The sequence below is a fragment of the Brachycentrus maculatus genome, unplaced genomic scaffold, assembly GCF_059751285.1.
Source record: "Brachycentrus maculatus isolate JH-2025_06_01 unplaced genomic scaffold, ASM5975128v1 h1tg000513l, whole genome shotgun sequence".
In the NCBI taxonomy this organism is placed as follows: domain Eukaryota; kingdom Metazoa; phylum Arthropoda; class Insecta; order Trichoptera; family Brachycentridae; genus Brachycentrus; species Brachycentrus maculatus.
In genome coordinates, this window is record NW_028281259.1 from 93354 (window position 1) to 105689 (window position 12336).

Consider the following 12336-nt stretch of genomic DNA (forward strand, 5'->3'; position numbering starts at 1 on the left):
TCAAGATTATATGATGCAGTGCCCTATGCGCCATCAGGTGTGGTTAAGGGTTTGAAGAAGATGAAGAAGAAAGCTTAAAAATATACTTAGGTATATTTTTATTATTATTATTCACTATTCTGGTTGAGAAATAAACCGATTTGTATGTTCTAGGTTGTGCGAAGTGATGGAGTTGAACCCGGTGCCAATTCTGATGGCTATGATAATATACTCCAATGTGGGAGGCACCCTCACGCCAGTAGGGGACCCCCCCAACGTGATAATCGCGTCAAACTCACAAATCATCAAAGCCGTGAGTATTTTTTTCACTCAAAAGAAAAAAATGGGGTGAAAACCTTAATACACTTGGGATGGGAAAGGTATTTCTACCCGTTGGGTGGATTGCTGCTTAAGGAAGGGAAGGGTATTTTTACCTTCTGCACCAGCCTCATTTCACAGGCAGAAAAAAATGAATTATTCACTGTTTTTGTATGAATATTATGAACCAATCTCTTTGTTAAGGTCTAAACTATGTATATAAACTATGTATATACACAATTATCAAATCCCGTTGCCAATGGTCCGCAGGTGTAAAAAACACCCGTCCAAAATGTGTTAATCTCATCCGCTGGGTATATATCGGGGACCGAATCAACCCTGCTGCGGCTGGAATGATGTATGTTTTGTTGTTGTTGCAGGGCATAGACTTCACGACGTTCACTCTCCACATGAGTATAGGCATCTTGCTAGTGGCGGTCCAAACGTACATACATTTGCGGCTGTACTTTAGGAACATAAATAGCCTGAGACATTCCGAGCCCAAACAAGTACAAGGTAGGTTATTCAAGCTAATAATGATTGAGAAGAAATTTGTAACTCTCGTCTGTCCTGCCATACAGTTCAAGCTTGTTCTTCATCTATACATCTAGTCGTATATGCCCTCCATACTCCTCAGCAATCACTGCCATCCTTTGTTCCGAACAACTGAACACATTCGTCACTACCATTCTCCATTATCCAGCCATCTCAGCCATTCTTCATTCTCCAGCTGCCACTCCCATTCTCCATTATACAGCTATCTCTGCCATTCTTTGTTCCCAACAACTGAACATATTCTCCGTTCTCCAGTTGTCACTCCCGCTCTCCATTATCCAGCCATCTCAGCTATTCTTCATTCTCCAGCTGCCACTCCCATTCTTCATTATACAGCCATCTCTGCCATTATTTGTTCCCAACAACTGAATATATTCTCCGTTCTCCAGTTGTCACTCCCGCTCTCCATTATCCAGCCATCTCAGCCATTCTTCATTCTTCAGTTGCCACTCCTATTCTCCATTATACAGTCATCCCTGCCATTTTTCCAAAAACTTTTGTTCCCATTTTCCGTTCCCTAGCCATCGCTGCCGTTTTCATAGGAATGCCTAAGCCATCGCTTTCATTCTTTGTTCCTTAGCAACTGCTCTCATTCTCTGTTCCCTAGCCATCGCTGCCATTCTCCATTTCTAAGCTATCGCTACCATTCTTTGTTCCCAACAATCTCTCTCTATATCCACTCGATCTCCTCCACTTCCACGTGAAGACATGAGTAGTCATGAAGAACAGGAACACTGATTGCAATACTCGTTCCAGAATTAAGACGGGAGATATCGATATGGCAGCGCGCCGCGGCGTCCCTCTCCTCCTACTCCAAGGATGAGGATCTAGTTCGCGAGACCTTGCTGAAGAAGGTGAACCGACTGCTGGGGCAGCTCAAGCGGAAGCTGAAGGAGGGCGGCTCCACGGCCCACTACAGGGACAACCTGCAGCAACTGGCCCTCAAGGTCACTCATACTGAACATATTTTAAACCCTGTTGTACATATGTTTAAAAAATAACTACAAAAACTCAAGTGTGGAATTTAAGAATGTAATTACCTTCTAAGAAGAAGAAGAATCTAATTAGATCTATTTTTTAATCATAATTGAATTTTAATTAGAATCTAAATTTGATAAGCGCCGTGACGTAGTTGGGTAGACTGCAAAATGGCATCACAGGTTCGATTCCTGCTAATTGCAAAATGAATCAAAGAAAGATTTATTTTCAATGGTATGGGCGTTTGCGATACCTTCCCTATCCTTACTATCCTACCTGCAGACAAGCCTCTTAAAGTAGGGGCTCTGTTGGTTATTCCTTTAAAAAAAAAGATACAGAAGCAAGATTTTACATATGTATTTATTTTAAGGATTCTAGAAGAGAACATTCGAACATCATACATTGTTCCACACATTCATCTAAAACATGTATTAATTAATAATTATTTTGTTCTGTCCTTGTTCCAGTACCCAATAAGAAACAAAGTCCTGTTAGTGAAGTCGACCGTCGCCGTACTATTCGTCATCATCGTCTTCTTCCTCCACGCCGTGCCGGAACTGCGTAAGTACAAGGTTCAATAATATAAAAGGAAGGAGAAAAACTCATGGGTTAGGTACCGCATCCACCCTGCTGTGGGCATAGTAGAACGGGGAAAGTCTAAACTATCAGGTGCAACAGCTCGTACTTGTCTCCTCTCAGCACATACCCCAGATAGGGCACCTCCCGGAACTTGATCAGTTAGCAACTGTCTCCCTGCTCTTGCTCTTCGGAGCACATTTGCTGACCATATCGGTCCATGGAATACAATGTAGCCTTGGAATGTCTTTAAGCGGTTCATAGTGCTGATCTTGAGGGTCCACGATTCAACTCCGTATGGAAGTACTGACCGGACATAGTGAGGTGAAAAAGTATTCTATGTATGATGTATGAATACCTAGCTCTCTTAGACTCATTAGGTGATTGTTTATGAATGAAAAACGCACTTACTCGATCACAGATTAACTTGAAATTATAAAATAAAATAAAAGTAAATTATCTGAAACTATTTTAAGAATAAAGAAAATCACTGAATTTAGTTGATAATAATCTCATCACGCAAGAGTGGTGAATGGAGATGGAGGAAGATTGCTTGTGAGTGCAGGTAAAAACCTAACATAAAAATGTACCGTAGAACGGGGCTACTTGAACTTTGATGTGTTACTTGAGGGCTCAAGGTGATGATGTGTCACTTGAGGTACAAAAAAATATTTAGATCTGTATTTGGTCTACAATAATGAACGTATTGACATGATTAATTGTTTCACTGACAGGTGACACTTATTGTCACCATACGTTCATTATTGTAGACCAAATACAGATTTTTTTTTTGTACTGGGCTCAAGCAACACATCAAAGTTCAAGTAGCCCCGTTCTATGGTACTCTCTTGCGTTGGGTAAGCAGGGCTCAGAATTTGGCAGGTTTACCAGTGCAGACCTACTCGTAACTGACTAAGAGTCACCGCAACCCATTACCAAGTATGTTCCCCTGTTTGCAGAGCGCCTGTCTCTGGGCTGGACGGCCCTGCTGGGCGCCATCCTGCTGCTCATCCTGGCGGACAGAGAGGACATGGAAGCCGTGCTGGCGAGGGTGGAGTGGTCCACGCTGCTGTTCTTCGCTGCTCTATTCATACTTATGGAGGTAACAATTTATTTATTTATTGTAACTGCAGACAGTTGGTAGAATTCCATATTTAATTGTTGGGTAATATATCCAAAATTAAACAAGGTTTTTGTTGGATTGAATTCTACATTTATTTATTTGTATGTTAATACGTGGCGCGTTTCCTCTTCTTAGGACATTATTAAACACTGTTTGATTGTCCTAAGAAAACGAAACATGTCACGTATTAAGATATACATAAATAAATGTAGAATTCAATCCAACAAAAACCTTGTTTTATTTTGGATATATTACCCAACAGTTTATTTATGCCAACAATTTGTTTTCAACACGGGTATGCAACCAAAACGCCCTAGCTCTTGCTTCTATTCTCTTAAATTGTAAATGAAAATGCTTGTTTTGTACCACTTGAGTATTAACGACTAGTCATTAAAAAATATAGTTTGGGAGGCTACAGGTGGGGTTTGAATATTAACTAAAGCTTCTTTCCCTAACCGTCAAAATATAGAATTCTACTTTATTTACATATATATATATGATAACATGTGCGTTTCGTGTTATGAAGTCATCATTTATTTATGTATTTATTTATTTCAACACATATTACATATCGCTCACTCCTTTCAAGAAAGTCATAAATCAAAATTTCTCAATTTTCAGTTTTGCATGTTTTCGGAATGCCCAGAAAATGTACTATATCCCAGCAAAAGCGGCATATTTTAAACATAATATTTACCCGCTACAGGGCAAAAAGTGTTGTTTTTGCATTTTGAAGAAAAGGTATTGTTTAATTTTATTTTTTAATAATCTAATTATTTTTTAAATGGAGAAAAAACCTTCAGGTTTTACCTAAAAAGATCTGTTGCACAGTTAAAAGTGGCTCGATATTTATTTTTAAAACATTGTATTATATTTTTAAACTTTAAAAACGTTCTTGTGAAAAATCAAGTTTTTTGATTTATGACGTTCTTGAAAGGAGTGAGCGATATATAAGTCAAATATACATATAATATTTTTGGTAGATATTTGTATTGTTTAGTAGATAGTTTTTTAGTATTAATCAGTCTTGATAAAGAAGCGGTTAGCTTGGAAACCGGTAGACATTAAAATTAAGTTATAATAAAATATTTATAGTGATTTTAAAACAAAGTTACATTTTAATTATATAAATAAATACCTATATTGATAAAAATAGATAAAAATAATTATCTATATTGTAAGTGAGGGGGAGGTAAGTTAGGGGGAGGGGTGAGTTAGGGAGTGGAGTTTGAGAATAACGGGAACATGGAAAGCAAAGGTGAAGAATTTTGAAATAATAAATTATTTATTAAAATTTTTTGTTGGATTTCTAGATTTTCAAAGTTATATCTCAACATATAACATGGATATCGTAATGGACAACAGAAAGTATCTTAAAATATATCTCAGCATAGAACGCTCTGGCTGTTGCGTTGCTTCTATTCCCTTGATATCTCAACATAGATGAAGAAGAATAAGGTAGTCAGAGTATCCGCAGGATAACATTAACCATTCTCCCCATGATCGACAATCACACTACTCAAATTTTAAGAGTCGTATTTATCATTCGATTGACACCTTCTTTCACATGCTATTTCTCGGCACCATCTGTGTTCTGTCTGAAGCACAGAGCTGATCACATAGTCACAGTGTGATGCGATGTGAATAAGTAAAAGTCGGAGGTAGATTCGTGGGGCTGTGATTGACTTTGTGCTGCGAGTCTGGTTTTTCGATTACAGTTTGTAAATTTGATGGCAGGCTCTATCCAAGTTGGGGCTGATCGACTGGATCGGGAAGCAGACGGAGACGGTCATCCTCTCCGTGTCCGAGCAGTCGCGCCTCGCCGTCGCCATACTGCTCATCTTGTGGGTAAGGGCTCAACCTTCACATTATTTTGAGCTATGACAAGCTATAACTGGGAACAGAGGGAATGAAGCACTGAAATCAGTCATAGCAAATAAAAACCTATCAGTTAAAGTTAAACTAGCAGTACACAACAAAGTCCCTCAAGTATGCAGAAAAAGAGTGGAATTGGCAAAAGTAGGATTAAAGTAAACTGAATGCAGTCAAAATACTATTCCTCAGACGTATGTGCTGCAATACAATGAATGCTAGATGTTTAAATATTGTGTTGAGGAAATAATCTAAGGCTAAGAAAATCGTTATCAATAAAATTAACACCTTTCAGAAAGGTGTTTTTTTATGCTTGCGGACCGCTGGCAACGAGATTTGATAATTGCATACATATAGTTAAGACTTCAAAGATATTGGTACATAATATTCATATAAAAACATTAAATAATTCCTTATTTTCTGCCTTTGAAATGAGGCCGGCGCAGAAGGTAGAAATACCCTCCCCGTCCTTGAGCATCAATCCACCCAACAGGTAGAAAAATACCTTTCCTGTGGCAAGTGTGTTAAGAAAGGTTTGGTGAGATGCTTTGGATGTGAATCAAATGAGTAGAGAAGGAATGGTAAAATAAAATTATGAATTTGGCATGATCGAGAATTTCTAACACTTGGCCGTGGTCAGGTCAGCAGTCGGAACAATGGGTAGGTATATACTTAGATTTTTTGCGAAGACAGAATAGCGTGGCATTCTATTCCTTCTGCCTAAGTGAAGAAATAAACAAACAATTGTTGTATTCCAGGTGTCGGCCATAGCGTCTGCCTTCGTGGACAACATCCCGCTGACCACCATGATGATCAGGATCGCCACCTCGCTGGGCAACAACCCCGAACTGAAGCTCCCCCTCCAGCCGCTGGTGTGGGCGCTCGCCTTCGGAGCTTGCCTCGGAGGTACCATATGTTACATAATACAAATCCATCCATCCTATCAAGTTCATATCAATAATGGACTCTTTACTAAAAACGCATTTATCAATTGCCCGGCACCATCAACTGGCAGATTCTAACTGAAGCCAAGGGCTTTGACAAAGAGACATGCAGACAAGCTCATGTGCACACAGCGATCCATGGAAAGATCCATGCTTGGTTTTAGCCTGTGGGATAAAATAAAATAAAAATGAAGTTACCAGGAAGAGAACCAAAGTAGAGGATATCATGGATCGCATGGCAAAACTTAAATGGCGATGGGCAGGACATGTTGCGAGACAAGACTCCGCAAGATGGACCCCAAGAATTCTACGATGGAGACCTGAGGGTGAAGACCGACGGGAGCATTTCGTCGTAATGTAACATATTACGATGCGAGCATTCAAGGCAGTCAGTACAGCGAGCCAAGCGCTCCATCCATAGTTTCGGATACTCGCTGATTCTCGCCGCGAGCTATGTTATGACGTTATGTTACGACGAAATGCTCCGGTCAGTCTCCACCTTAAAGAGAACAAAAGAGTCGCTGTGGGGGGTAGAAACTGGCTGCAAGCAGCAACCGACCGGAGGAAATGGAAAGAAGGGGAAGAGGCCTATATCCAGCAGTGGAGGTCAGAGGGCTCGTGAAGAAGATGGGCCAAGGGCAAATTAAACATTGTCATGGCGGGGGATTCTTCCACTAGTAGTTAGAAACAGTGAGAGTAAGATGATCTTTGAACAAACAAAAAATGCATTTGTTTGCTAAATCAAAGAAAGTAGGGGAAATTCACTTTCTCCTTTTCTCCAATTCAATCGCAGTACAACACCCTAGAGGTAATATTTTATGAAAATGGTGGTGTTTCAACTATCCCAAATGACTATTTTGATTATTTTTCAGGAAACGGAACGCTGATTGGAGCATCGGCCAACGTGGTGTGCGCGGGAGTGGCGGAGCAGCACGGCTATCGCTTCTCCTTCATGGAGTACTTCCGCGTCGGCTTCCCCCTCATGCTGGGCTCCGTCACCGTCATCACCGCCTATCTGCTGGTCTGCCACGTCGTGCTGGAGTGGCACTGACCACCGTGTCCTGCCAACCATCGTGCCACCAGGATAGGCAGAGAGGACACAGCGCTACGCCAAAACAATCTTCCTCTCTTCCGCATACACGCATCTCCACCTGGCCTGCTGCACTACAGCTAACTATCACTCCGCAGGGAGAATACAGCGCCAAACCAATTTGTCCTTGGAAACAATCTACGCCTCTTCCGCATACATGCTTCGTCACTCATGACCTGACCATTTTCAAGCATTTGAAACACTCAATCATGCCAAGTTTTCCTCGGTCTTTCTACGCTTCTATTTTAAACTACATTCGCTTCGTAAATTTATTTAACCTTTCTTTATTCACTCGTTGGATTCACATGCCCGAACCATCTCAACACATCTTCCTCAGTTTTTCTCCTTTTTCCAACTGCATTCTCTACATAAATTTGTTTTATGTTCTTTCTTCACTCATTGGTTCCACATGTCCAAATTATCTCAACACACCTTCCTTAGTTTGCTGGATAGTGCTCATCTCAGCCTTGCACCCTTTCCTTATATCACCATTGGAACATCTACCATACATGGTCTTGCCGCACTGAGAGATGGCATCCCGACTGTATTTAGTCTACTTTCATCATTCTTTTGTCAACTCCATAATCAGGACATCATTGCATACTGCGAGTTTAGCTTTCACTAATAGTATTTTATTTAGCTAAACTGATTTCAGCACACCATTCATACAGACACAATACGATGACTCGACTGCAATCAGTATAAAACGCAGCAGCGAGACTGATTTTTTTGCTTCTATTTAGAAGCATTCAGTCTACTTTCATTCTTCTTTTGCCCACTCCACGCTTAACTTCTATAGATTAGAGATCTATACATCTTTGCTGATTGGCTTGCATTTGCAGTCACATCACCCCGCTACTTCACCAACTGATCTGGTCACGCTTTCCCCAAAGACATGAGTATAAATTCTGTCTACTCATGTAAAAATCAACACTCTGGAGCCATCTCCAGATTATCTTAAAGAGCTGTGCATTCCAGATGAATTGGTTGATAGACATCTCACGCCTCGGTCGGCTATATAACTACCATGGGTAAATTCATTGTCTTCTTACAATGGTGGATAGGGCACTGCATCAAAAAAGCAGTATTAACAAGGGTTAATTAACAGTATTAACATTTAAGGAAATGCACAAAGTAAAGGTGATCAGCCTTCCGCTTCAGGGACCAGTCCAGAGTCATATTGAATAAATATTAGAATGAAAAAAATCACTGATTTATTTTGACCCTCTTGGGAATCGAACCCAGGTCCTCCAGCATGGTAGCCTAGTGCGCTAACCACTACAATATGGAGGCGGAAAGAGATCACTAAATTTGGCCAATGTGCCTTAGCTGTTGCGTGCCCTATGACATGGGATATTATGGTTTGAACCACCAGTTAGAAACAGCGAGAATAAGATTAACTTTAGAAGAAAAAAACTAGAGGTGTGTTTGTTGTCAAAAATTATCATTAATAATAATCCGTAGTGTAATGTCCGCCTCCGTAGTGTAATGGTCAGCACGCTCGGCTACCGTTCTGGAGGTCCCGGGTTCGATTCCCAAGGGGGGTAAAATAAATATAAGTGATTTTTTCACTGTAATATTTATTCAATATTACCCTGGACTGGTACCTGAAGCGGAAGGCTGATCACCTTTCCTTCATGTGTAAACGATCAAGATAACACTGCGTTTATATGACGCAGTGCCCTGTGCACCATTGGGTGCGGAAAAGGGTTTTATTATTATTTATAATTATAATTAGTGTTTTAATTGTCATTGTCCATTGGAACTACTACTACACATGTGGGATGCATCCATGGCATCCATGGCAACCATAGCAACACAGGTTCAGGCATGCAACACAACTCGGACTCTTAGTATTACGATATTAGTGATATGATACATCGATAGATGAATCCACGACCTATCATTCTACAGCCAGCTACTATTTATCATATATGATAGTTTGATGGCTGTCAATGTTCGATGTATTGAGACAGTAAAATTTTTATTTTCCATTAAAAACCGTCACACCACTTCCCCAAAGGAGTAGGCAGAGAGAATACAACCCTACACCATACGTATTTGCAAACAATCTTCATCTCTTCCACATTCGCGCACTTCCTCAAACACACCCGCCGATTATTCCGACTCCTGACCTGACCGCCCCCAAGTATTTAAATACTTGACCATGCCTAGTTTTCTTCGGTTTTCCTCTGCTCCTATTTCCAACTACAATTGCCTTATAAATTTGTTTTACCCTTCTTCACTCATTCGATCCACATGCCCAAACCATCTCAACACACCTCTCTTCATTTCATCGATAATGCTTGAACTTCACATACTTAAATAGATAAACTGTAACTCATTTGTGTGTATGTCTGTGTTTGTGTGCGCCAGCCATTTGTTTTCATCACTAAGTTAAAAAGTTAATAATAGAAAATCAATGTGGAGATTGCCGTGTTTGCTTCTAATAATAGTATTACCTATAGAGGTACCCACATTTATCTCACAATTAGTACTTACGCACGTTGACTTCACCAATGCACACGGCCGACAGTCCGGCTTTCCAGAATTGCAACCTTGCCACCATGGATACAGTGAGAATGGCCAACTCGGTAGCATCACAGAAAGGTAGCTCCGAGTCAAACTGTGACCGAAAACCAACGATGAACGGATCGCCGCAAAATGCACGGCTGACAGGATAGACCAGGGGTGAGCCTTCCATATAGGGAGAAAAGCAGTGCCTATCCTTACTTGCCCGCGTAACATATAAAAACGCAACCAGTACCTACCCTACCTTACTAAGTAGCACCAGCTTACCTTACTACCTACCTCTACTGCTCTGATTTTTTTAATACTTTGTCTGACATCCTATGCTTGAAATTAGTAAGCCATCAGAAATCATTCATTTATAAAAAATACCACTGTACCCACGGAACCTCTCATGACCAGCATAATTCCTTCCAGAATCTTTTTTTAAATTTTACATTTATTCAGGAATTGTACAGTTTTACATTTAGTAAAAGTATATAGTAAAAAATAGTTACATTCATAAAAAAAGAAAGCCAATTACACAATTCCACGTTTATGTTATAATAATAATTGTACAGCTTGACATTTATCTAAAGTAAAAAAAACTAACTAACCATCACGCCGCTTCCCCGCAGGGGTAGGCAGAGAGAATCGAACGCCACACCACTCTGTCTTTGCAAACATTCTTTGCCTCTTCTACATTCATGCATCTCCTCATACATACCCGACGATTATTACGACCCCTGACCCGGCCGCTTTCAAGTATTTGACATACCTGATTGTGCCAAGTTTTCCTCGGTCGTCCTCTGCTTCTTTAGTGAAAGTATATAATAAGAAATAGTTCAATTCATAAAAAAAAGCTAATTACACAATTCCACTTTTATGTTATAATAATAACGATCGAAAACATTACTAGATTAAAAATAAAATAAAAGAGATTGGGAGTGTGTGTGTGTGTGTGTGTGTGTGTGTGTGTGTGTGTGTGTGTGTGTGTGTGTGTGTGTGTGTGTGTCTGTGTGTGTGTGTCTGTGTGTGTGTGTCTGTGTCTGTGTGTCTGTGTCTGTGTGTGTGTGTGTGTGTGTGTGTCTGTGTGTGTGTGTCTGTGTCTGTGTGTGTGTGAGGAAGGGAGTAAAAGCGTAAGGGTGTGGTATGATTTAGCAGGAAGGAGAAGGAAAGGACAGGAATTAATGAGAGTGGATCACCCTTTAGCCCTTATGGGTAACCTAACTAGGTTATTGGTGGACAGTAAACAGAGCATGACAACTTTCTACTGACCTCTTTTTTAATTGTAGCTATGGTTTTTCCAAAAATATCAATGTCATCAAATGTCTTGTTGTAAGTGTCCATGTCCAGGATTCTGATTCTGATTCTGATCTTACTCATCAAGCGAAACATTTTCATTTTGACCGTCGCGGAAGTCTGGGCTGGGTGTGTGAATTAATGGTTATGAGAGGTTCCACTGTATTGTTTATTCCAGTTAATTGCCATTGGCAGGTCATAAGCTGCAAATATCTAGACATATAATTACCCCGATAAACTTCTTTGTCTATGTCGAGCAAACTATCTATTGCGTAGCACTTAAGAGGAGCATATCCAGTATTTGCGAACAAAAATTTGGACACACTCAAAATATTTTGAATTACTAATTTAATTTAATTGTACATAGGGGGACCAACGTTAAATATTCACAAATTATATAACTATGTTTTAACATAATAAATATATAAATATATTTATTTATTTTAAAAAAAACTTTTGGTACAGTGAAACCTCTATGTATCGTTTTAAAAGGGATCTATTGAAATAAACTATGAATGCGGGATTGGGAGGTCAATACACAAGGATATTATATATACCCATTGATAATTTATTATTAGATTAAAACCAATATTTTTAGCTTTTCCACTTTTTTATTTGACCAGCGACCGGGTTTCGTCGTTACCGACATCATCAGACTGGTGAGAGGCTATACAAATTGTTATGTTATATATAAAAGAAGGCAGGAGTTGATAACCATGATTTGATATAATTTTATGAGAAATTAATTTAATTTGAGTGAATTTTATATATAACGTAACAATTTGTATAGCCTCCCACCAGTCTGATGATGTCGGTAACGACGAAACCCGGTCGCTGGTCAAATAAAAAAGTGGAAAAGCTAAAAATATTGGTTTTAATCTAATAATAAATTAAAAATGCAATTCCATCACCAAGTGTCAGTGGATAATATAAATCTATTAGATACCATTGAGTAAAGGTACCGTCCTCCCTATCTGCATAACCATTGCTGTAGGTTCAAATTCTAAGAATAATACGAGTTTTAGCTGCAAATAAATCTTTTTCTTCTTCCTCTTTTTCTAGATCCTAAGGATCTATTTGTGCCTCCGCTT

At 39.6% G+C, this 12336-nt stretch overlaps 1 protein-coding gene across 3 annotated transcripts in view; it reads left to right on the plus strand.

Moving 5' to 3' along the window:
* hoe1 (OCA2 melanosomal transmembrane protein hoepel1) overlaps positions 1-7453 on the plus strand; it is a 47983-nt gene extending 40530 nt beyond the window's left edge. For all 3 annotated transcript variants that reach the window (XM_088272638.1, XM_088272639.1, XM_088272637.1), the window contains 8 exons: positions 154-292; positions 678-813; positions 1609-1799; positions 2298-2391; positions 3366-3508; positions 5267-5377; positions 6160-6307; positions 7218-7453. In XM_088272638.1, the coding sequence (XP_088128764.1) occupies positions 154-292; positions 678-813; positions 1609-1799; positions 2298-2391; positions 3366-3508; positions 5267-5377; positions 6160-6307; positions 7218-7396 (1141 nt within the window). In that variant the 3' untranslated portion in view covers positions 7397-7453. The remainder of the gene's footprint in view (positions 1-153; positions 293-677; positions 814-1608; positions 1800-2297; positions 2392-3365; positions 3509-5266; positions 5378-6159; positions 6308-7217) is intronic.
* Positions 7454-12336: the final 4883 nt, after the last annotated feature.